Genomic DNA, 22,608 nt, shown 5'->3' on the forward strand with positions numbered 1-22,608 from the left:
CATGCGCAGAGACATGAATGCACACTCACTCTCTGTCTCACACACAAACACACACACATACAACTGGAAAAAAAAGTGTGAGCCAAATAAATACTGGTAAAGTACAATACGTACATGTAATTTACCCCAAAGTTCATTAAACGAAACAAAACAAAGGGCGAGATCACACTGGATCAAAATGGAAAAGCATGCAGAAGTCCACTGCTCTACTGTAGCTTCACTCCTAGCAGACTACAAAATAGGGAGAAAAACAGAAAGAGGGAGAAAGGGGAAGAAAGATAGAGAGAGGCCCCTGTCCTGAGCAGTTATAGCCACCTGGTCAGCCAGGAGTAACTGACTCCCCACACCACAGGGCACAGGGTGCTTCCTTCAGTGGCAAGTCTTCTTCTAACCCTCCATCTTTGTCCTGCAGTCCAAGGGGAAGGAGGAGGAGGAGGAAGGATGCGTAGAGGTGAAATCAGGTGAGATGGTCGGGGCTGTGGGTGCCCCTTCGCTGTAATTCAGCAGGTCCAGTTCTGGATGCAGAACAAGGATAACAAAGGTGTTTGGGATCTGTGTTAGCATGTGTGGAGGCAGGGAGGAGGTATGTGTGCAGAAATGCTGAATGGGCTGAGGATGGACCGGGAGTTAGGGGTGCAGATTGGGGGGTGAGGGGTGAGGAATGGGGGGTCAGAAAGCCAATCTTCTTCTCCAGGCTTATAGGGCCTGTGTCTTGAGCTCGATGGGCTCTCCCCTGGTCTCCTGCTGGCCCTCGGCTTCTGGGGGCCGAGTGCCCTTCAGTGTGGCGAGCCTCTCGGAGAGGCCGCGCATACGGGGGAACAGCATGAAGTCATACAGCAGAGCACCCATGGCACCACCAATCATTGGTCCCACCCAGTACACCTGTCATTAACAGAAAAGACAGAGAGCAGAGCGTGTTGGCGTGAGTTTGTTACTCACATTCACATTACTGTGGTTTGCAACAGTTTGTAGTGTAAAAACACTTAAAGACACAATTGTCTTACCCAGTGGTTGACAAAATTCCTGACCAGGACAGCAGGGGCGAAGGACCTTGCTGGGTTCATTCCTGCTCCGGTGTAGTACATCTAAGTCAAAGACAAAGAAGGAAGTTCTGTAAATGTGACCGTCAATGTGTTTATGTGACATGATACAATAGTCAGATCATTGTATGAATCCAGTGAACCGTTTCAAACGTTCACATCCTCCTGGTTGGTTCTTACCCCGAGAAGATGCCCCATGAGCACAGAGAAGCCGATGGCCAGGGCAGCAGAGCCCATGCGTCCATTGCGCCTCTCATCAGTCACAGCAAAGATGCAGACGACAAGCTGCAGGGTGAGGAAGACCTCCATGGTGGTGGCCATGCCCAGGCTGATGCCTGGCTGCAGCTGAAAGACCGGAGGGGAGAAGAAAGAAAATTAAAAAGACACAATTAACATGGTTTTAAGTTCTGATAGATGCAGTTGCATTGCTGTTTATGTAACTGAGATGCAGAGTTTATTTTGCAGAATTGGCTAAATGTAATGTAACATTTGTAATACAGGAATGAGACCCTGTCTGCTTAGTCTGAAGCATTTCAGTGATTGGCAGGTGATCTTACCGTGTTGAGTGCTAGATTTCCCCTCATGTTGCCGGGTGTGACCCCATAGAGCACGGCAGCACCAGCCATCGCTCCGAGACACTGGGCCATCATGTAGAAGAAAGCACGGAACAGGGACATCTGGGAGCCAATCAGGTAGGCAAAGGTAACAGCTGGGTTGATGTGTCCTCCACTGATGTGGCCGATGGACTGGATGAGGGTGGCAGCCGCCATCCCAAAGCAAAAGGCAACATGGAGGACATTATGGGGCCCAGTGGTCCAGCGGAGGGCTGCCCCGAGCCCAAAGAATACAAAGAACATGGTGCCATAGAACTCAGCGAAAACCGCCCGCCAGAAAGACATAGACCTGAACTCCCACATGGTGGCAAAAGGTCAAAAAGCAACCTCTAAGCAATGGAGGGATGAAAAATCAACAGAAAAACTAACTAATTAACTCCACAATAATGACTGTCAGAGACCAAAAAACACAGAGCAAATGACAAAAATTTGCCCTCAAACAGAAACTGCCTCTCTAAAGCTAAATGCAACAACACGTAAACTGCTCAACATGTAACTCTCATGCAACTGTGAACAATCTGCTGCTCTGCCTGAATTCTGATTTCTGTCATAGAGAGCTCCTGAGTGGAGCAATTCGCCAGTCTCTGTGCATCTATGTGCCAACCCTGCTGGTTGTTAGTAGAAGAACATGGATAGACAAACGTTAAGCATGTCCTGCAGACATTCAGCCTCTTTACCAGAGCAGGGGGACCTCAGAGGCCCTTTTATAACACCCCGGGGTCACAGCAACCCCGCCAAGCCCAGGGGAGGGGCCAGCGCACAATACTACAAATCAAAACAAAATCATTTAACCCTTCGCATGCCTTGACATCCCTCTATCTGCTCATTGCAAAAAATTACACTGAAAGCTCTCAACATACTGCACTTAGTCAGTTTTCAAGGTGCTCTGAAGTTATGACTTGAGGTTGAACCTATGTGCTCAGGACAAGAGGAGAAGTAAACAAAACTTAAAAAGCTTTGGAACATCTTCTATTATTACACTGGGGGCTCGTTTTTACTGGAAGAGGTTGAGATCTAGTACCTGAGTACCACAAACAGCCTGGTTGAAGCATTAAAACAAACAAAGTGGCAGAATATCCCATTCATAACTGACTGAAAAGCCCCAGTCAGTATCTGCACCGACCTGAAAATAGAAAAGCAGTGGGCATGTGGTGGACAGAACCTGTGAACAGGTAGAAGTGGAAAGCAATGGATTTTTGCTTTGTGTCAATTAATTTTTATGTTTTTTTTTTTTTTTTACAAGCACGGAAGTCATGTAATTACAGTGTCCACCTTTTACTCATTTCCCATGATTTTGCTTGCATTGTCTCCTCTGCAATGTACGATCAACAGTTCACATTCACTCCAATCAAAGCTGTGATCACCAACGCACGAGCAATTTCTCAATTTCTCCACTTGTGCTCTGGATTAGCACAAATTAGGTTTGTGGCAGCAGAACTGATTAGGCACAGTTTTGCATTGTGTGTGTGTGCTGGGCAGGTTTGGAGGCTCAGGTCGGATAAAGCGGTGGAAAATCCACGGTTGGAGAGGAAGAGGGGAGAGCCGGCCTGGTATTGAGCTTCTGCACTGGAGCATCATGCTGACCAGGGCAGCCAGAGGGACGGCCGCAGCCCTCTGAAAGGATTATGCTGAGCTCACTGCTTTTCTCCTTTCATGCATGGAAACAAAACGCTGGCAGTAACAGTTTCTGCTGGTTTCTATGATCTGTTTGTGTTGCCATCTCTGAATCTGTGAGTCCCCATTTCCATGGGCCACAGTGGCTATATATATAAATTTACATACATTTTTGCCGCTGCACTCATGCTTCAGACAGCTGTGTTGAAATGGCATCAGAAGAATGCATAAATATAATCAGTGGACATTTTTATGTTTCAGATATGTTTTGTGGAAGTTGTCTGTGGTTTACAAATATTCAAAGTGATTTATCATATCAATTTCAAAGCAGCCAGACATTTGGATGTTTCATCACCTCACATTCAAAACAGGGGGAACAAAATCTAAAACAATCATATGCTGTACAATGGTGGTTGTTACTGGAGAAGAAAAAAAATCTATCGCTAAAAATAGTGTTGATGCTGTTGCCCTGATTCTGACAGTTTATTAGTTTGCCAGTTGGTGAAACTCTATTGTGGTGAGTATTATGTCCTTCTCATGACTCCCTCCATCAGTAGTAAGCCACCTTTTGTGGGTTTAAGCCCACAGTTTAGTTTTACAGGGGAGGGGGTTGAAAAGGTGCTTGCATTGTATTTTCCTGTTCCCTGGGTCCAGACTGCTGACACATACATAATAACATGCAGCCCCTAAACATCTCACAGTGGAGTAGGAGCTCGGGCCTGCAATCAGCACACAGTGGTGAAAACATGCATTACAATCCTTCGTGAGATGAAGGACTTTAATATCCATGTAATATATGGGGTCCTCAGAAGTGCTGATAAAAGAAAAAAAATCCTCAACAGGAGATTTAAATGATCCATTTACATGACAGAAACTACAGATTGAATACCTTCGTCATCTATAAAATCTATTATGAGCCTCTAAATACTTTATAGACTATTTGTTTTAATACCAGATATAAGAAGCGTCAAAGATATATGAGATAGCACCTTTGCATATTACTAAGGGAAGTATGTATTACCGTTACCATGTTTTGAAACAAAACAAATGATTTACACCGGAAATTTACAGCATAAAAGAATTTCTGGTTTCCATTTCCCTTTTTTTGCACTAACTGTAAACGCACAGGGAGGATGGGAAGCCCCTGAAATGTCCTGAGTAATAATAGGGAGAAGTGAGAGTAGAGTGCTCAGAAACATTAGCACTACACAGTGGTGACAAAGTAACATTTCACATTTCCATGTGAATCAGACGTTATCAGAGTTAAGACACGTGAAGTGGGTATTTTGTTTGTGTTGTGTTTATGTCTTTTTAGTGTGAAGTTCCCTCTTTGGGTTACAGTCACTCTGCTGCAGCTTAGAAAGGAAATAGAGAGGGAATTTTATTCTAAAAAGCCTGTAAACTTGGAGGATCACCACTTGTCTACCTCATACTTAAAAAAAAAACCAAACACAGACCACATATCAATGATTTTGCACGCCGTCACTTATATTGGATGGTGTTAGGAATGGATCTTCTTGGCCAGTTAAGACAGGAGGATCAATTACAGTGTGAGGATCAATTACAGTGTCGAAACCGAGACCAGTGGTGGAAAGCAACGAAGTACATTTATAATACAAACTATAACGAATTTAACTATGTATTATTAAAAATCAAGTCAAGACTTTATTGATGCCAAGTGGAAAAATCAAAAGCTACTCAGCAGTATATTAAGTAATTTAAGTTAGCACCACCTTAACCAACTGCATCATTAAAGTGATGTTATCATTGACACGTCAATAATTATAGTGCAAAACAATAAACACTGCCTCTACTTTCGTGCTTCGATGCAAGTCAAATCTTGCATATATTTATACACTATGGTATTGCTAGTTTTATAGCAGTACTTCATCACTCCCACAATATTAATCCTCCCACAGTGTATTAAATCTCTAAACTCAATTGAAATAAATTTTTTGGGAACTTTGACAAGTGATGATTCAATACTAATATTTGTGTTCAACGGTCTGAAACAGTTTATTAGAAATATATAACCAAACTCCCACAGCATATGACAAACGCAAAAGTGTTCAACACGTGTTGCATCAAACACACAAGCTTCAAAGCATAGTTCTAGTGTATCTGATTGACAAACATTTATAACCTGTATGGTTTAAACTATTTGGGAAACTCTTGGTAGACTACATAGGATTTCTGCCTTGCCCTCTGGAAGAAAATGCATTTTAGCACCTGCTACAATGTGCAATGTTTTGTACACTGGCATAGAGAAACAAACTCAGTGACTAGATGCGATTGTACTACTCCAATTGCTTAATGTCAACACAAGCTGTAAGTTGCACAAGCATGTTTATTTTAAATGCTGAAATATGTTTTAAAAAAATGAAATTATTGTTAAATATCTGAAGATGTTGGCATACATTGGAAAACCCATTTCAAGCGGAACCTCCTGCTTTTTAAATTAACAAACAAAATAAGTGCAATTTACAATACAAACATTAAAGGGGAAAATCTGTCATTAAAAAAATCTACTTTTTTGGAAAATAGGCATTTTGAGTTATTTTTTTTTCTTCTTCATTAGAAATCACAATGTCCAATACATAACCTGACATCGCAAAAGAACAGAGAGAGAGAAGGTGTAAGACATCAGCACATCCCATTACAGTCATTTAAGTCAATGAACAATAACATTTTCATTTGAATAGTCGTCCATGCAGAACAGAACAGCAAAGCACAGCACTGTATGTCGCTATGGATCTGTGCATGTCTGTATCCAACAGTCACTCCCTTGAGGGGTTTCACTTTGGAAACTGCGTAGAGAGATGAGGTTTCTTCTCCAACATGGCTGCCAACTCATGTCTACTCTCTCTTCGACCGATTTATAACTTGCTTTGTTTACTACTGAGGTGGCATCCATATTCATCTACTCCAGGTCGGGCATTTCTGGACGAGAGACAAAATTAAAAACGTGATGTGTGAGAGCATGTGATTTCATTTGAATCTAATCATTTGTCAATTAATAATGACAAAAAAACTAAAAGGACCAAAAAGTAAAGCTTTAAAATGTAATTTACAAGACATTCAAAAAAATTACAGTACTACATTATTCGGCCACATTTGTGATTTTATGGTAAAAGTTAACCAGCTCTTAGTTAACTCTTAATTTTAGCCATTTTGATTGAATACATTTTCTTTCAAAGACATTTTATAGCTTACTTAACAGATCCTAACAATGACCCCCCCCCCCACTCCATGGGATCTACTGACTACAAATTATAAGGCAGCTCTTTGAGAATAGTACTTACTTTCATCGTCGCTGTCTGCAGAATCACGCTGCAAAACAATATTATATAATTATAAAGCAAAAACAATGACAACTTCCTGCGCTGCTTTACCTTGTAAATTTCACTTGATTAAAATCTTTCCAAACAAAACACATGCATCTGTAATAGAGAATATGAACTACTTAAAATAGTTGTGAATGCGCTTAAAAAACAAACCTCGTCTTCTGCACCATCTAAGTCAGGTAGATCATCCCCTCCCATGCTGTTCATCATCTGGAGAAAAGCGAAAGAGACAACAATGAGCACATTACAGGCATAACAGTACATCTGGAAATACTCACACTTGAGCACTGTGCATGTTCAACATGCTTACCTCTGAGAATTTGTCAAAACTTGACAAGTCCTCATCTGAGTCATCTTCCCAGTCTTTCCAATTATTGAAATCCACACTCAGCCAGTTGTTCTGAGAGAAGATAGATTCATGTAAGGCAGCATTTAAAATGTAGTCAGTTTATCTCCGCCAGGCGTCAGACTGCAGGGGATCATGTGTTTGCTCATGTGTAGGGATGGGCATTGTTAGGATTTTATTGATATTACTGCTCTTATTGATACTCCTTATCCGTTCTTTACTGATACTCTTCTTTTTTCATTACAAAATCATTGCATTTCTTTATTAAAGTCTATTCTGAAGTTTAGAAAAAATGAACAGACGTCAGTGAGTATAAGTCATTCCTCATGTCCTCTGTCCTCCTCCCTCTACCAGCGTTACCTGCTGACAGTGAATCACCTCAGCAGCAGAGGACAGCTGATTTGTCTCAGCTAAGTTTAACAATTTAGTTTTAGCTTATACAAAACTTTTGTTTTACCTTGTTTGTACCAGGTCGCTATTAGCTGAGCTAGCGCGCTGTGCTTGTGTTAAACAGCTGTGATGGATGAGAGACTGAGGACACAGCTGATTAAAATATCATATTTTTACACTTTTATGCTTATTGAACAGGTGTACTGATGAAGTATTGGCTGTTAACTTGCAAACGTTTATTGGACTTATTTATTGGATTACAGTAACAAGTGTAGATGTCAGCTCAAGTAATGTGAAGTACAAGTTATCTTTCACTTCACCTGATTAACTTCCTCCACCAAAGCCACTCTGCTGCTGCACTCTGTGTATGAGGAAGAACTAGGCCCAAACACAGAGAGCAGAGAGGCTCCAGCGTGCTAATAAATTAAACAAACATTATAAAAAGTATGGATAAAAGAAACTGCAACAACAGAGCTAATCAATTCTATGGTCTTTAATAATTTAGCCCCAAGTCCAGTTTAATACCAGGCTGTGGTACCTATCCCTTATTTTGTGTGTGTGTGTGTGTGTGTGTGTGTGTGTGTGTGTGTGTGTGTGTGTGTGTGTGTGTGTGTGTACCTAACCACATGTCCGCAGCTAACCTTGAATACTTCAAAACAAATCAGCCTTAGTTATTTTTATGTAGATTTATGCCAGTATGCTCAACAACCCCTTGTGTTAGCCTATTTTATTGACCATTTTACAACGTCATTGACTCCTGCAAGTAATTAACAACTGCTTCAGTTTGACATCACAGTGCACATGGCATTTGCAGCATTTGTCAAGGCCAAAAAACAGGCCACGTTTTGGACTTTCTAATGACTCAAATACTGAAACCCACAGAAAAGTTTGGCCTCTTTTTGAACCAGATCATCTGCAGATAAATTCCACACCTGATATGGTATGATCCACTTAAGTTAAGTAAGATACAAATAAATTCCTGTATCTGTTTATCTTGCCACCATGACTGTTAGGGGGGGGCGTGTTAACAGCTGTTGAGTTGAAGTCTGCTCCCCCATTAGACAGCGTTTCCCTGTTGCCCTCTGCAGGTGGGGTTAGATTATAGTTAGGCACAGATCACATAGTGGAGATCTGCATTCTACTGAGTACACTTTTGTATGTAGTTTTGTATTTTTTCAATTCTCGTTTACTTAGCTGTTTAATTAGGTGGTATACTATATTATTACCATGAATAGAACTGTGGCTGCTTTTAATCATACTTAGTAAGACTAAGCAGCTAGATGCATGTTTATTTTTCAATATAGAGGTTAAATATGAGTTAAAAGCTTATTAAGATTGATGGCAATTAAATTGGCAGTATCTGGTCCGTCTTTTTTAAATAATCAAAGTTACCTTTGTCTTATCTTTGGTAAGTCGTGGCCATGATTTTCCAGACTCTGCTTTTCGTAAACAACACAGCACAGACCTGTCCGTCCGTCTGTGTTTGGATGCCTGTGTGAAACAGAGAGAGTTTAATGAAGTATTTGAATGAATAAAACATATGGTGGAACTATAAATATATCAAAAGGTGACAAACATACTTTGGGGTCTATCTCCCCAAACAGGTCCACTGTATTCTGATGTTTGATTTTATCTGTCCCACTAACACAGCTGTAAAGATGAAAAGAGAAGAGGTTGTGAGATTTCCAACAACAGAAAAACAATAAGTTGTTTGTGTTTTAATCATTCTGCTCATATACTGTATCAATACCCCATTACCAAAAAAGCATCTCAAGTATAATCTTTTCTTTAAGACGTTTCTAGAAGACAGGACCTCAGTCGGTTAGTCCAAAGGACAAGTAAATTCTTCAGAATTTAACCATTTAGTGTGCTATTGATGCAACTTACTTGAATTCAAATTTGGAGTTGTCGAATTTTACTTGCACATCTTTACTGTCCTCCACGCAGAACTCTACAAAAACAGAGTCCCGTCTGTCGTACCACTTGGCTGTTGCAGGCTGCCTAATGGCAAAGAGTGGAAAGAAGGAACAAGTCATATTAGGACAATCCAAACTCATCCATGCTTCATTCTAATGTGTCATCTATCCAAGAACTATCCCGTTTGTTAATATTAGTTGGGCATGGCATGTTTCCACAGCTTGGGATCTGCTTTTTCTGATCTGGTGGCCCATGAGGTGAAGGACATCCGAAGTCAGGCTTGACTCATGTTGACGAAAGCTTCATTCATTCTCTTCAGATTAGCATGAGAGCCTCAAAAGTATCATACTGCGAGAATGAGCCCTTTAATCAAAATGGTGCACCTGCTAACATTATATTTCGGCTAACACACACATATGAGAGCACCAATTAGTCTGTCATGCTTGGAGGGAAACGAGTAGTACTACATTAATAGTAAATTGTATGTCTATTTGAATGAGAACGACAGTGAGGAAAGAAATATTTGACAGAATTTTGCCAGCTTGTGTTATGTGTATCAATGAGAAACGTGTGTAATTTGGTGTTGGCATGCGTTAGCTAAAGTAAGGTTTTCCGAGCTAATCATGACACCATGCTTTTTCAGCGCTAACATTAACGTTACCCTTATTGTGTTGGTTGACATTAGCCGGCTAGCTAGCTAGCCAGCTAACAAAATTGTAGCTGATGTGAGGTGCGTTAGCAAAACTAGAGTTTATCAGCTAATGGGGCATAGTGGTGCCAAAATATATAACGTTGAAGAAAAGTTAGCTGTCGGTGGATTTAACTGTGTGCTGTGCCTTTTAGTCTTGACAGCCGCGTAAGTATGACTGCACCACTGAGGCTAACTCGTGTGCTAAGCTCAGTTAGCTAATGTTAGCTAATGTTGATCCGCAGTATATCACACCACCAAGACTTGCAGCCAGTTAGCTACCACGGTTAACGGTCTATGCTAACGACCACGCAGTCACACCCAAAACTTACATCTCCACAGTTTTAGCAATTACACTCCCTCGTCGGACCACGATCTAGGTAATAATGTTATCTAGCTGTAGTGCCCGGCAAAAACTGCAAACTGAAACCTAAACAGTTAACTCAAACGTTTGTATCAGATACATCCAAACATCGCGAGTTTTCCTCGTTCTCTCGTGACGTACCGTTCCACGAGACTGAGCACGAGAGCTTCGCAGGCCGAAACCGTTTGAGACAATTCTAGAACATGTGCCCAGAGTTCCAGAGCAGCGCAAGAGCTCCACCAGCAGTGCAGCAAGAGAATGGATAATCTGACACTTAATTACCCGATGAGAAGGCATGTGAACACCTGATAATGATACTCTGCTGAAGACAATGCACTGATCGATGTTTCTTTTCGTTTCCTTTCCACCTTTGTGTGTTCAATATCCCCAATCCTCAAGTAAAAGTGGCAATACCACACTGCATAATACTCAAGAGAAAATGTAAATAATAGCTCAATAAATGGATACATACATAGTATTATTAACAAAATGCACTTTAGATATCAAGGAAAACCCTATTCAGTGTAGAAATATGGCCTTTGTGTGTGTCATGTTATTGTTATGTCATTATGTGTGTGTCATTTTCCTGTTGTAGTTTTTCAACGGAGAACAAATAAAAAGTAAAAGACAATATTTGCCTCTGAATTTTGGGATATTATTATAATATAATATAATATAATATAATATAATATAATTGTGTTAGTATCACCACTGTAGGCACATTTAACAAGTCACATCTTCATTTACAGTATAGGCCTAAACTAACATGACATACAGAGGGCAACAGTAAGCACATTGTCAATGATACAGGGAAATTGTAAGAAGCATTAAAAAAAGGACTACTGTATATATCATCCGTCAGTGTCTACACGCAACACAAATATTTCGTATTTACACATAATGTAAGATAGAATAAAGTAAAACCTTTTTGATTCAAAGAGGGGAAACTCACAAAATACAGTTTTAAGGAACCTTATTCATTGCAAAGTCAAAACACAAACAAAAAATATGTTTCCTATAGTGTGGAACTGTAATGAGAATGACTCAGAGAAGTTTCATATCAGCATGCTGATGTTGCAGGACAGATAACACGAGCAGCAGGTTTTCCTTGCAGGCGGAGCAGAAGCAGTTTGTTCACGTGCAGGACTGTCTACAGTTGCTGATTCCAGTCTTGAAGCCATCACATTCAGAATATGAAGCTGATGTTTCTGTTGTCATAGTTGAGTCAGTGTTGAGAATATGACTTTTACAAGTGATTAATATGCGAATGTGTGATTGTGATATGTGCTCTATTTATTGCCATGGAAAACAAAATGAGGGATGGCACTTCTGTAGCTGTTCCTAACCACTGCCTCCATCAAGGGATCTTGTACTCTGGAGAAGGACTAGTAGGCAGAAGACTTGGGGCATTTCTGCATTTGGAGGTGATGAAAAAGACAAAGGACTCTGGCTTGTAGTAATTTTCTCAACAGAGACGAGCACAGATAGAATGGTGGAAGCCAAAGCGTGTCCCTTCACACCTAGTTTCTCAGCCAGCTTATTAATAAATGTCTCTTTAGCATTACTCTCAGCCATAAAATCTGAGTGAAGCTCAATCAGTTTAGGTCCCCGTAGGTATGGAGACTGTCAAATGCACCTGCTACAGGGACATTTAATTTCCCATTTTGGTTTTCTTAGGGGCCAAAAAACACTCAAACAGCAAAAAAAATGACATTGGAACTGACAGGCGACTTTAAAAGCAAACAGGGAATGCTCCAGCTACTGTCAAGCAGTTTCAAGCAGCTTGACTTGGACAAGAGAGGAGATAAGCTGAGAGACAGTGTCACCAGTATGACGCTTGGCAGCCGTTGATAGAGCAAGTGGAACAATAGCACAAAGGCAAGGAAAGAGAGAGCAGCACCATCAAATGAGTGGAAAGTGTGCACTGTGGACCGAGCCACAGATGACACTGATGATGACTGATAGAATAACAATGCCAGGCAGCTTCTGAGTGTGTGGGACAAGACTGGTGATGTCGAAGATGATGGGATGAAAATATTTGAAAGAATAGGCGAAGGAGGTTTGAGTAGATGGGTAAATACTGATGACAAATAAATTGTTTCTTTCCAACCGTAACCACCCAGTGCCAGACACGTGCCTTTCACGGACCAGAAGTGGAGCCAAAACAGTGGCAGGCCTTATGGGAGAGAGTGGACAGAAGGAGGGAGGGAAGACACTTTGGAAATGAGATGAGAGGCTGGACGTAGTTGACAGATGGCAGTTTTCATTTGCCATGGGAAGGACGGTAATTAGAGTACACAGTATAACTACTCAGTCCCAATTTTAGCCCCATTTTTAGTAGGACGGGACATGAGGCTCAGACGAGAGCAAAAGCCGAGTATTCACTTTTACAGGCCTGAGCATTCCTTATAGGATAATATATAAGGGTCAGTTCACAGAAAGGTCTGTGGATTTACTCCATTAACTTATATTAAGTGTCAGCTATAGAACATCTGCAAAACAAACCAAACTAGCTGCATCAGTCTGCGTCACACACTGTGACAGTGTGTGTTATTGTCCTCCGTTTATTCAACCAACCTAGTCTCGTGAATTAGTCATCATTAAAAAATGAAAGACATCAGTGAAATCTGAATTACTTCCAAGAGCTCTCTGCTGCTGCAATGTGATCTTAATGGGGAATTAACAATGGCTTGCTGTGTTTTTCCCACTAGTCACTCTTTTGGATAAAAAGCCATAATTGGGATGCATTATTGTGATCTTAAAAGCTAATTTCCTGCTTCACTGTGGTCCAGTTGACAAAAGTTTGCCTACTGGCCTCATTGTACTGATGGCATTTACACAGTTTGTATGGCATACTGTTGAAACTATGTGGTAAAATGATTTTACATTGCACTTTATGGTGATACACATAATATAATGATAAGTCTTTATATACATCAGATGGCCTAAGAGAGTTTTGTTTGCATGCTCACATTGGTAAATGGTAAATTCTGTAAGGAGGTGGCCTTAAAAAAACCACATGAAATCTAGTCTAACATATAATTTATATTATTTCTTTAATATTTTGCAGCTCTTACAGGGTTTAATCTGCAACATTTTTTCTTTAAATAGCAGAGACAAGATGTCAGCCTGACAGAAAACATAGGGCTTCTTCATATACAATAAATAATGGATCAACCCTTTGGACACTATAACTGCCGCCATGAGGGGCTTTGCCCAGATATGTCTACATTTTCTGCTTCACAGCTGAATGTCCTGCATTCATGTAACCCTCCATCTATCCATCCTTCAATTTTCTATACCACTTATCTTTAAGGGTCGCGGGGCGGGGTGGGGATAGCTGGAACCAATCTCAGCTGACATTGGTTGAGAGGTGGGATACACCCTGGACTGATTGCTTGTCAATTACGGGGTTGACACATACAGAAAGACAACCACTCACACCAATTTAGAGTCACCAATTAACCTAACCTGCATGTCTTTGGACAGTGGGAGGAGGCGACGGTCGGTCAGAATTTCCACCACTTTGGTCCAGACTGAAATATCTCAACAACTATTACTGTTGAGATACTGACTTTGGGGATACTCTGACTTTTAGTTTGACCAAATTTTAAGTTGGGCCAACTAACCTACTGTACACATGATAAATGTATCCCGGTAACTGGAAAAGGACTCGAACACAGAGTCACACTAGCTGCAGACTGGAGAGGGATATCTAACTTTTCTGTTGCCCTTGTGTCTTGTGTATTTTAAGTGGAGGAGGAAACTTGAGGAGTCACAAAATATCATTGGTTTCAAGAGGCTTAATGATGGCTGACCCAGTACAGAGGTTAATGTGAATCAGGCTTAGGACATTCTTTGAATGTTCTTATTATCATTCATTTGTAGATGTTGAGACATGCTGTCATTAAGTCAGTTTGAAGATAATTGCATCACTACATAAGCCCCACATTAAGTGAAAAGCAGCAGGACGGAGATATTGTTGACACAGGGATGATTCCCGTGTCCCACCCTGATTTTTTAGTACTTTTTTTCTAGATTATTTTCTTTTTCTTTTCTTTCAAAAGTCTGTGCAGAAATGGAGCAGACAGCACTGATTGATTGAAAGATATCTGTAGTGCTGCATTCTTGTCATATCGGAGAAATGACTTTCTCAATCAGAAGTAAACTTACAGATGCAATTGTGATTTGCAGCCAACTCTCAATCATTAGATTTCAGAGCTGAGAGCACCAAAATTACAAAACACTACCATTTACCGAATGAAAATGTGCCAATATGTTGGTTACAGCATCTCAAATGTGCTAATATTCTGCTTGGGTAAATTTAACTCATTCTTTTTTTTTCCTGTTGGTTAAACAAAACAGGAAATTTTAAGACACCAGTCTTGTAACTTGGGAAGAGTGTTGTGATTGACGTTTTATAGACACAATGATCGGTAAATGTATCAATCAATGATGAAAATAAAAATTTCAGCCAGGTTTAGTAAAGTAATAATGACAGACAGACAGATAGATAGATAGATGTAGAGGAGAAACAAATCACATTACAAAACCACAAATATTAAATAATCACTAATCAATAATAAATACATAAATACATTTAAAAAAGTCTGAGGGTAGAAACTAAAAACTAGAGCCAACTCATCATGTATTGAGGGTTTACTGTGTGTACAATGTTGTAGGTCACACACACGCTGTCAGAGTAATAATTTAACTATAGCTTTATTATGCATCATTCATATCCTCTTCCTACAGTTTCAGCTATAGAATAGTGAATTACTAAAGCTATATAAGCAGACTGAACACTAACACCTGATCTATTTTTTAAAACTGTACATACTATTACTGAATTTGAAAAAAAAAAATCCACGTGCTCATGTAAAAAGCCGTAGTTACACAACAATGTGTCCTGTCGAAATGATCACTGATTGCAACATTGACATCAATAAATCAGTGTTCCTGATTTGCATGATAATTGAACGAGTGGGTATTCCCTCGATGGCGCGTGGGCTGTCTGACTCTCGCGTGTACTTAGCCCGCATTGAACGTTGATTTATCATAAAAGCTGCTAATCACGACAAAAGTGTGATTCACTCGAGGTATAAAAAGAAAAAAAAAAAAGAAAAAACACGCACACAAACCACCATTTGCCAGCCAATCGTATCGGTCCAGTGACGAACTTCCTGGCCACATCTCGTAAGTCCCAGTCCTCTTATTAATGGGTATGTTTGCGCCCTCACAGTCAACAGAGAGTCTGAAAAAAATGAGAAGAAAGAGCAAATTATCCGCCTGGAGAAAACTGTCTGGTAGCTAGGGGATCGGAAAAGAGAGCACAAACGCTTTTCACCCAGTGTTGCGCCGAGCCCAAGGACGTACCCAGGAAGGCAAACACAGGCGAGACTTGGGGACGAGGTGCGGGATTTGGATGGCGTCTGCCAGCGCCAGGGAACGGCTGTGGAAGACCTAAGGAGATGTGAGCTTGGGAATGCGTTTTGGATATCATGTCTTGACTACAAAAGACCAACTACCCCGCGGATAAGCTGCAGCAGCACGCCAGAAATAAAGGCCTCCTCTGATGGAGCAGTGGGCTTTTTAATCCAGCCAGAAACCTCCCTGACAGGCAGCGACGAGCTACGGCAAAGGGTGAGGTTACTGAGACAATCCGGGGGAAAAAATCACTTAGCTTAATGTTGACGCAAAATGTAGCAAAGCTTAAGTAAATGTTGCCCTTTGCTGCTGCTGCTGCTGCTGCTGCTGCTGTTGCTGCTCTTTCTGCTGCGGAGAATGGCTCAGCCGAAATACCGCCGAGCAGCTGTGATAACGTTTGCTCCAGACCTTCAGCTTTTCTTCCTCTCTTTTTCTGTTCAACAGGACGCTTTATCCGCAATTGAAGGGATTTATGGGATCACAAGGTAACCTTTCAACCTGTATAAGTGTCACTCTTGTGTTTGCATGTGGCTGTCACTTGGTTTTCATGTTCTCCGCGCCTGACGGGGTTTACTTTCCTTTGTTTACAGTCTGAATCTCTGAACAGCTGATGAGTCCTCAGCAATGCCGCGATACTGCCTGTTGTTATGTAGTGTATGAATGTATTTGACGCGGGTGCAGCCACTGCAAGTAGCTGCCAGTGTAGAGGCATTAGATTTACTTTGCCATGCACTGATGGGCTGCACAATAACTGAGACAGATGCCACGTTATTCGTCATTTGCATTGTCTGAACTGCTAGGCCACGTAGAAGAGAAAGTAAAGCCACCACAGTCAGTGGAAACAAAAACACTTGTGCAGCTATGTCTGCGCCCATAGATAGCATCATTCCCTATAATGCATTTGGAAATGGCAGTATGTGCTAGTGCATAGCTTAGGGGGGAGATTTCCACAACTGGATTTACACTCACACAAGTGCAAATTTGAACACCTTTGTTGTGTGCTGATGACTTTCTGTGTGCCTCTCTGTGCAGTTTCCTCTGATGAGATGAGTGTGCGTGCTGGCCAGGGCAGTGATGAGGTACTGGTTTCGCAGGCGGTGTGGGATTACCTGGCTGCAGCTGGGCGGCCCTGGCTCATTGACTTCCAGCACAAGCAGGGGATGAGCGCTGGTATCATTAGGCGAGGAGAAAGGGGGGGCTGCTGCGCCGTGAGGCTGCAGCCGGTGGAGGGCTCCAGGAGCGCTGGAGCTGGTGTGATGGATGGACCCATCTCCAGCGAGACACGAAAAGCCTTCATTGACTTATGCCGCTGTGCCCGCAAAGAAATGAGCAAACAGGAGGGGGGACCCAAGAGGAAGAGGGCTCTGCTGCCCTGTGTGGGAGTCCTGGAGCCAAACGGAGAGGGGAGCCTGCTTCAGCCTCCACCTCCACAGCCTCGGCGCTCCCAGAGGCAGCAGCAGAGGTTCAGGAAGCCCGCTGATGAGGAGGCCTGCGCCATGTTCCACGAGGCAGCCCAGAGGAAGGACGTGGACTCCAGCTTGGCTTCCCATAGTGAGACAGAGGACAACAAAACTTGTTCAATCTGCATGGGGGACATAGTGGAGAAGACTACCCTGGAGAGGTGTGGCCATTCGTTCTGTCGCTCTTGCCTGGATCAAGCCTTTAAGGTGAAGAAAGCGTGTCCTGTGTGTCGGCTAGTGTACGGCCAGTTGATCGGGAACCAGCCTGCCAATGGTACAATGATCGTAGAGCGAGACCCTGATCTGGAGCTTCCTGGCCATGAAGGCTTTGGGTGTATCTGCATCATCTACAGCTTCCCTCCCGGCCTACAGGCGGTGAGTAGACCAAGAGCATGTGCAGACAGTTTAATACCACCACCACAGTTGTGATAATCATCTATGGGTAATACTCTGTTCATTTGGATAGTGGACATTGACAAAGATATTCAAATTGCTTAGAGAACTTGAGTCTTGAGTCTTAATTTGGCATAAAATCTTATTGAATTTACTTCTTGAGTCTTATCATATATGTAGGTGTTACTGCATGATACCACAAGGTCAGTTTAAACAATCAAGCCTGCTCGACTGTGTGCATTTCGGCAGGTTTCTATTTGTAATATTCACATTTAGTCAACTTCAGTACAATCACACTTTAGTTTGTCTTTAGTTGAACTTATCCTAAGTTGTTGTTGATCAGTCAGACTGTACCAAGGTAGTGTTTGTCTTTGTTGTACCTCTTTGTTTCAAAAATGGTCACATTATATATTCCCCATTATATATTCTGTTCAGTTTGTTGGGTCAGTTTTATTATCTTCAGTTTTATCCAGTCACTGTTAAGTTAACATGGTCTATCTCTTTTATGGGCTAGAACTTATTTCCTTATGTAATAGCTTAAATTGCTTCCTTAATGTTTGGTAAATAAAACCCTCTTTCTGAGCGGGTGTGTATCATCCTACATTTACCATAATGGAACCAGTTCTGTCTTTTTTAGCCCCTGCCTGGTAAATTACAATGTCTTTATGAAATCAGCATTTATTATCAGACTTTCCGAAACTCCTCCTCAAGAAGACGTCATGGAACCATTTTCACAGGCTGTAAGTAGTGTAAACTGACCTTTCATTTGTAAAATCAGTTCCTCATTCCCAGGAAGGAAGGGGAACTCCAGTGATGCATGTCAGTGATAACATATTTGGTCTTTATCACAAGGGTCAAGATTCGGGGTTGGTTTTACTATTTCTGAGAAGATATTTGGGATTGTTTTGGATGCCACAAAAGACTCTTAATAAAAACAAAACATGCAGTAAATGCGGTTCAAATTCCAAGATAAAACAGTGGCAACACAAACGTTGCAGTAATGAAACATTTGCCACAACCTAATAGACAGGTGTGATTGTTTTACAGCCTTTAATTCCACTTTTAAACTGATCGTGTTTTAACTCCTCTGTTGCCAACAGCCAGAGCACCCTAACCCAGGTGTTCGGTACCCAGGAACGGACCGTGTGGCCTACCTCCCTGACAGCCCTGAGGGGAACCGTGTGCTGGGCCTGCTGCGCCGGGCCTTTGAACAGCGCCTTATCTTCACCATCGGTACCTCCATGACTACGGGCATGCAAAATGTCATCACCTGGAATGACATTCACCACAAGACCTCAATATGGGGAGGGCCGCGCTGGTATGTATGCCCTATTAGCTGGATTTGATTTGGTTCTAACGTCAGCAGTTTCTTAAGAGTTGCGGTAGCTGAGAAAAGCTCTCAGTAAAGACTGACGGATGTAATTCAAGTTCCTGACAAGCAAATGCTCTCAGTTGATGTCCTTGGCTAGATGGCACTATTGCTGCCTGATCTCGTACAGATGCAGTGATGGCTTTTTTATTTCTCCTGACAGTTTTGGCTACCCAGACCCCACTTACCTGGTGCGAGTGACAGAGGAGCTCAGAGAGAAAGGCATCACGGTGGAATGACAGCGTGAAAATGACTCTTCCAAGACTTTCTAGGACTTTCCGAGCGTCCGTTCAATGGACATGACTCGGCTCCAGGTTGTGCTCTGAGACTGCCCGTCCCATAAAGGATGGCTGAAGACGAGGCCCTCAGCAGACAGGCGTCTTAATGCTGCAGCAGAGCCCACATCACTCCACTAGTTGTTCCTCTGTTTGTTCATTTTTTTTCCTCCAGAGTTCAACTTAACCCAGTGCTACACGTGGAAGAAAATACTTTGAGTGCAGTGCATTCTTGTATTACACAATCCTCTGCCTGTCACTGTTGGCAATAGGACCGATATCTGATGCATTTATTTAAGAGCATCGTGGTGTGTGGGAATTCATGGTACTTATATATTATTTAGGAAATCTAAGTTTAATGTAATAAAGACAGTTTATGTTATATTAATGTTAATTTTTACTCTGGGGATTATTTTATTTCTTACAAGCACACATTCTTAGTTTTCTCTCCCCAGAAATGTTTGTTAATTTCTAATTTGATTGTTACTAATTACCTGGTGTAAGGATAGTACTTGGGTTATTTGGCAGAATAGCACTGCTTCAATAGAGGAATATTTCATTTTCTGAAGTTATTGCAATCTAAAGCACTCACAGGCACTTTGGTAAGGGAGTTTGTTTTTCAGTGAAGTTGTCGTCATGGATTTTGCTTCCTCTGTGGAAGAGTAATCGGGGCAAACAGGTTCATGCAGCCATCAGCTGTTAGCTTGGTGACTACAAGTTGATGTCAATTGCTTGGAACTTTTCATTTGCGTGTGACCCCCCCCCCCCCCCCGTTTTGACTGAAATAGGAAGAATGTTTAACTATATCACATTGCAGCACCTTTCATCATGCGCATTAGGACTTTCCCCTGGGTATTTCTGCCACCGGTCACTCCTGTTATTTCAAGATGTCTCGCAGGTGTTGAGCCCATTACCTCAGTTGTTAGTAATGTGCTCCTCTAATTACCAGATTTATGACGATGTCAAGTAAAAAGGGCATATAGACCACTTAAACCAAATCAAAGGCACAAAAGCTCTTTAAATATCTATGCCTCTGTCCCTGTCAAACTGGGAGATTTGCCTGCTAATGTTCTCATTTAAAATGAGGTAACTGTTGTATATTTGTTTATCTAAAAAGATAATCAAGGATACACAGTGAAAAAATAAAAGAAAATGTTGCTGTAACAATTGATCTGATTTAGCGTGGGGTATTGATCTCATTTTTTGTGCCTTTCTTATATTCACTTTTGATAAAAAAAATAAATAAAAAAAAACCAAGCATGATGTTACTCATGAGGGTCAAGCAGTTTGGGCGTATTTCGGTGTTAAACAGCATTACGTTTGTAGCTCTACTATCTGGCTTTAAGTACAAAAATTAGTTCATGAAGATATGTATACTAACGTGTATTAAATTAGCTTCTCCTCCTTAAACATTCTTGTAGTCCAAATGCTGAAAAGCCCTGAGACTTGATAAAGCTGTAAGTGTGAAAGTGCTTCGCTGAGTACAGTAACCTGCTTGGCTAGTTGTAAATCTGTCATTAATTTGACCTGTCAGATCCATACATCAAACACCCTTTCATAACGTTTTCATTCCCCTTTGTATTTTAGTTAAGGGACCAACTGAAATATTTTTGGGACACAGGATTGTAGTTTACTAAAGCTACTGTGCAAACATTTCTATGCATTACATGACCGAGGAGAAGCCAGGCGAATGGGTAGTTGGAGAAATTACACATATTACAAATTGATTGTTAAGGAAAAGTTGGAGTTTTGCTTTTCTAATTGTGTTGATTCGTACTTTGTTGATATTCCGAATAATGTGCTTTACATTTTAATACTTGAATAAAAAGTTATGTTTGGGTTTGTGTTGGATATTCAATGTAGGCCATAAATAAACCAGGTGCGTCATTAGCAAGTGAATATCGAACCTGTGTCCATTTGGAATGAGTTGGGGTTGTTGCCTCTAACCAAGATGTGAGCTGAAATGTTCCCCTGTTCCCCCTCTGCTAAAGCACTCTGTGCCATCTAGTGGACAACAACTGGCAATACTTCACACCACAGTGTGTACTTAATTTTACCTAATTTTACACAATAACTACATTAGAAATGGGTAATCACAGGGGCTACGTTTGATTATGTATTTTGAGTATAATTATGAATATTAATGAATCAACTTTCCAGTGCATCTGGTATGCTATTGTAGGTCCTTGCAACAAACTGTTCAGTATACAGTGTCACAGATTTGGCATCCTGCTAACCACAGTGCACTGCTCTATATGCGGCTGCGGTCCTTTATTGCATGTCATCCCCCTTTCACACTCCTCATATTTCCTGTCTATCTCTCCACTATATACTGTCAATTAAAGGCAGAAATGCCCAGAAGTAATATTTTAAAACAGCTGTTAGGTATCCTATGCTACCGCAAAATGTATATGTGCCATATTGAACACCAGCAAAAGGGATTATATAAAAAATGCATAAATGCTGAATGAAGGAATAACACAGAGGCTCAAATGCATCACTGTTAGTACCTGCTCATCTCAGCTCTATGAAGAAATACTAGCTGCGACTGCGACTGATTGAGGAATTAGAGTTGACCACTAAATTAGAAAACAGTCATTTTTTTTCCACTTCATTTTATTTTTGGCAAAGTTTTAATCATGTTTGAAAAGAGAATTACAAAGTGGCTTTCAGCTCTGAAATACTCAGTAGGAGACTCATCTTAGTTTGCTTTGAAGCTCTTTCATTGATAAAGCAATCTCCCAGAAAGCTTTCCTTTAAAGAATCACAGAACTCAAGACAAATTATGGGTAAGGACACCTTGTTTGCCCTTTAAAACACAATGACTCTGTGCATGAGTACTTTAACTTGAGTAGTTTTACAAAGCCAGCAGATAATAAAGTTGCCACTCAACATCCTGATTTTTTTACTCACCTCAAGGAAAGAAGTTACTGGTTAATTATTAAAAATGGTCAAAGTATTGACGTGGCCTAAGCATTGTTTGGCCTAATAAATTGCAGGAATATTCACTCCTGTGTTCTAAATGTTAAGTGGGTGAAGTATGTAAGTAATGGCAACAAAATCTATATAAAGTATAAAATTCACTCACTATGCAGGCGAAATCACCACCGTCAGTGTTACATTATTATAAAATATAGTAGTGGATTATCATTACTGATGCATTAACATGCACACTGCATTTTAGTACTGTAGCTGACTGCCTATTTTCTATATTTCTGGTTGGTTTAATTAAACGTATAACAACATGTATTATATATATGCTCATTATCACCATTAGTGACTAGCTGTCAGGTGGAATAAAAAGTGCAATAATTTTCTTTTAAATGCATGTAGATGCAGTAGAGGCAGCCATTGTTTCTATTTGATT

General features: G+C 41.0%; 3 protein-coding genes across 4 annotated transcripts; 1 reads left to right on the forward strand and 2 right to left on the reverse strand.

The window, feature by feature from the left end:
* Positions 1-696: 696 nt before the first annotated feature.
* Positions 697-1,957, reverse strand: mipa (major intrinsic protein of lens fiber a). The gene is made up of 4 exons (XM_070839246.1): positions 1,598-1,957; positions 1,221-1,385; positions 1,005-1,085; positions 697-882 (listed from the first exon to the last, which is right to left on the reverse strand). Exons 1-4 carry the CDS (start codon positions 1,955-1,957, stop codon positions 697-699), a joined length of 792 nt encoding a protein of 263 aa, XP_070695347.1.
* Positions 1,958-5,746: 3,789 nt separating this feature from the next.
* Positions 5,747-10,422, reverse strand: ptges3a (prostaglandin E synthase 3a (cytosolic)). The gene is made up of 8 exons (XM_070839247.1): positions 10,286-10,422; positions 9,236-9,349; positions 8,929-8,998; positions 8,741-8,839; positions 6,923-7,012; positions 6,766-6,822; positions 6,571-6,598; positions 5,747-6,208 (listed from the first exon to the last, which is right to left on the reverse strand). Coding segments are annotated over exons 1-8 (480 nt in total). The 5' UTR covers positions 10,288-10,422; the 3' UTR covers positions 5,747-6,188.
* A 5,120-nt stretch (positions 10,423-15,542) lies between these two features.
* Positions 15,543-21,131, forward strand: dtx3 (deltex E3 ubiquitin ligase 3). 2 transcript variants are annotated; one of them, XM_070839334.1, is made up of 5 exons: positions 15,543-15,960; positions 16,189-16,229; positions 16,777-17,579; positions 18,698-18,915; positions 19,130-21,131. In XM_070839334.1, exons 2-5 carry the CDS (start codon positions 16,217-16,219, stop codon positions 19,203-19,205), a joined length of 1,110 nt encoding a protein of 369 aa, XP_070695435.1. In that variant the 5' UTR covers positions 15,543-15,960; positions 16,189-16,216; the 3' UTR covers positions 19,206-21,131. The 2 variants fall into 2 exon arrangements, with proteins under 2 accessions (XP_070695435.1, XP_070695436.1); XM_070839335.1 differs by lacking the exon at positions 15,543-15,960 and having other exon boundaries at positions 16,096-16,229.
* The last annotated feature ends 1,477 nt before the right edge of the window (positions 21,132-22,608 follow it).

Source organism: Pempheris klunzingeri, chromosome 11, assembly GCF_042242105.1.
Source record: "Pempheris klunzingeri isolate RE-2024b chromosome 11, fPemKlu1.hap1, whole genome shotgun sequence".
NCBI classification, from domain to species: domain Eukaryota; kingdom Metazoa; phylum Chordata; class Actinopteri; order Acropomatiformes; family Pempheridae; genus Pempheris; species Pempheris klunzingeri.

What these genes read in the sequence shown, in the direction of transcription:
- ptges3a (XM_070839247.1), bottom strand. An exon ending in TTGGGGAGATAGACCCCAAA is followed by an intron (nt 8,840 to 8,928) that starts GTATGTTTGTCA and finishes TGTTTCACACAG; the next exon opens with GCATCCAAACACAGACGGAC. An exon ending in TTACCAAAGATAAGACAAAG is followed by an intron (nt 7,013 to 8,740) that starts GTAACTTTGATT and finishes ATCTTCTCTCAG; the next exon opens with AACAACTGGCTGAGTGTGGA.
- mipa (XM_070839246.1), bottom strand. Translation starts at nt 1,957, where the DNA reads ATGTGGGAGTTCAGGTCTATGTCTTTCTGGCGGGCGGTTTTCGCTGAG. An exon ending in GAAATCTAGCACTCAACACG is followed by an intron (nt 1,386 to 1,597) that starts GTAAGATCACCT and finishes CCGGTCTTTCAG; the next exon opens with CTGCAGCCAGGCATCAGCCT. An exon ending in GGAATTTTGTCAACCACTGG is followed by an intron (nt 883 to 1,004) that starts GTAAGACAATTG and finishes TGTTAATGACAG; the next exon opens with GTGTACTGGGTGGGACCAAT.
- dtx3 (XM_070839334.1), top strand. An exon ending in TCCCTCCCGGCCTACAGGCG is followed by an intron (nt 17,580 to 18,697) that starts GTGAGTAGACCA and finishes TGTTGCCAACAG; the next exon opens with CCAGAGCACCCTAACCCAGG. An exon ending in ATATGGGGAGGGCCGCGCTG is followed by an intron (nt 18,916 to 19,129) that starts GTATGTATGCCC and finishes TTCTCCTGACAG; the next exon opens with TTTTGGCTACCCAGACCCCA.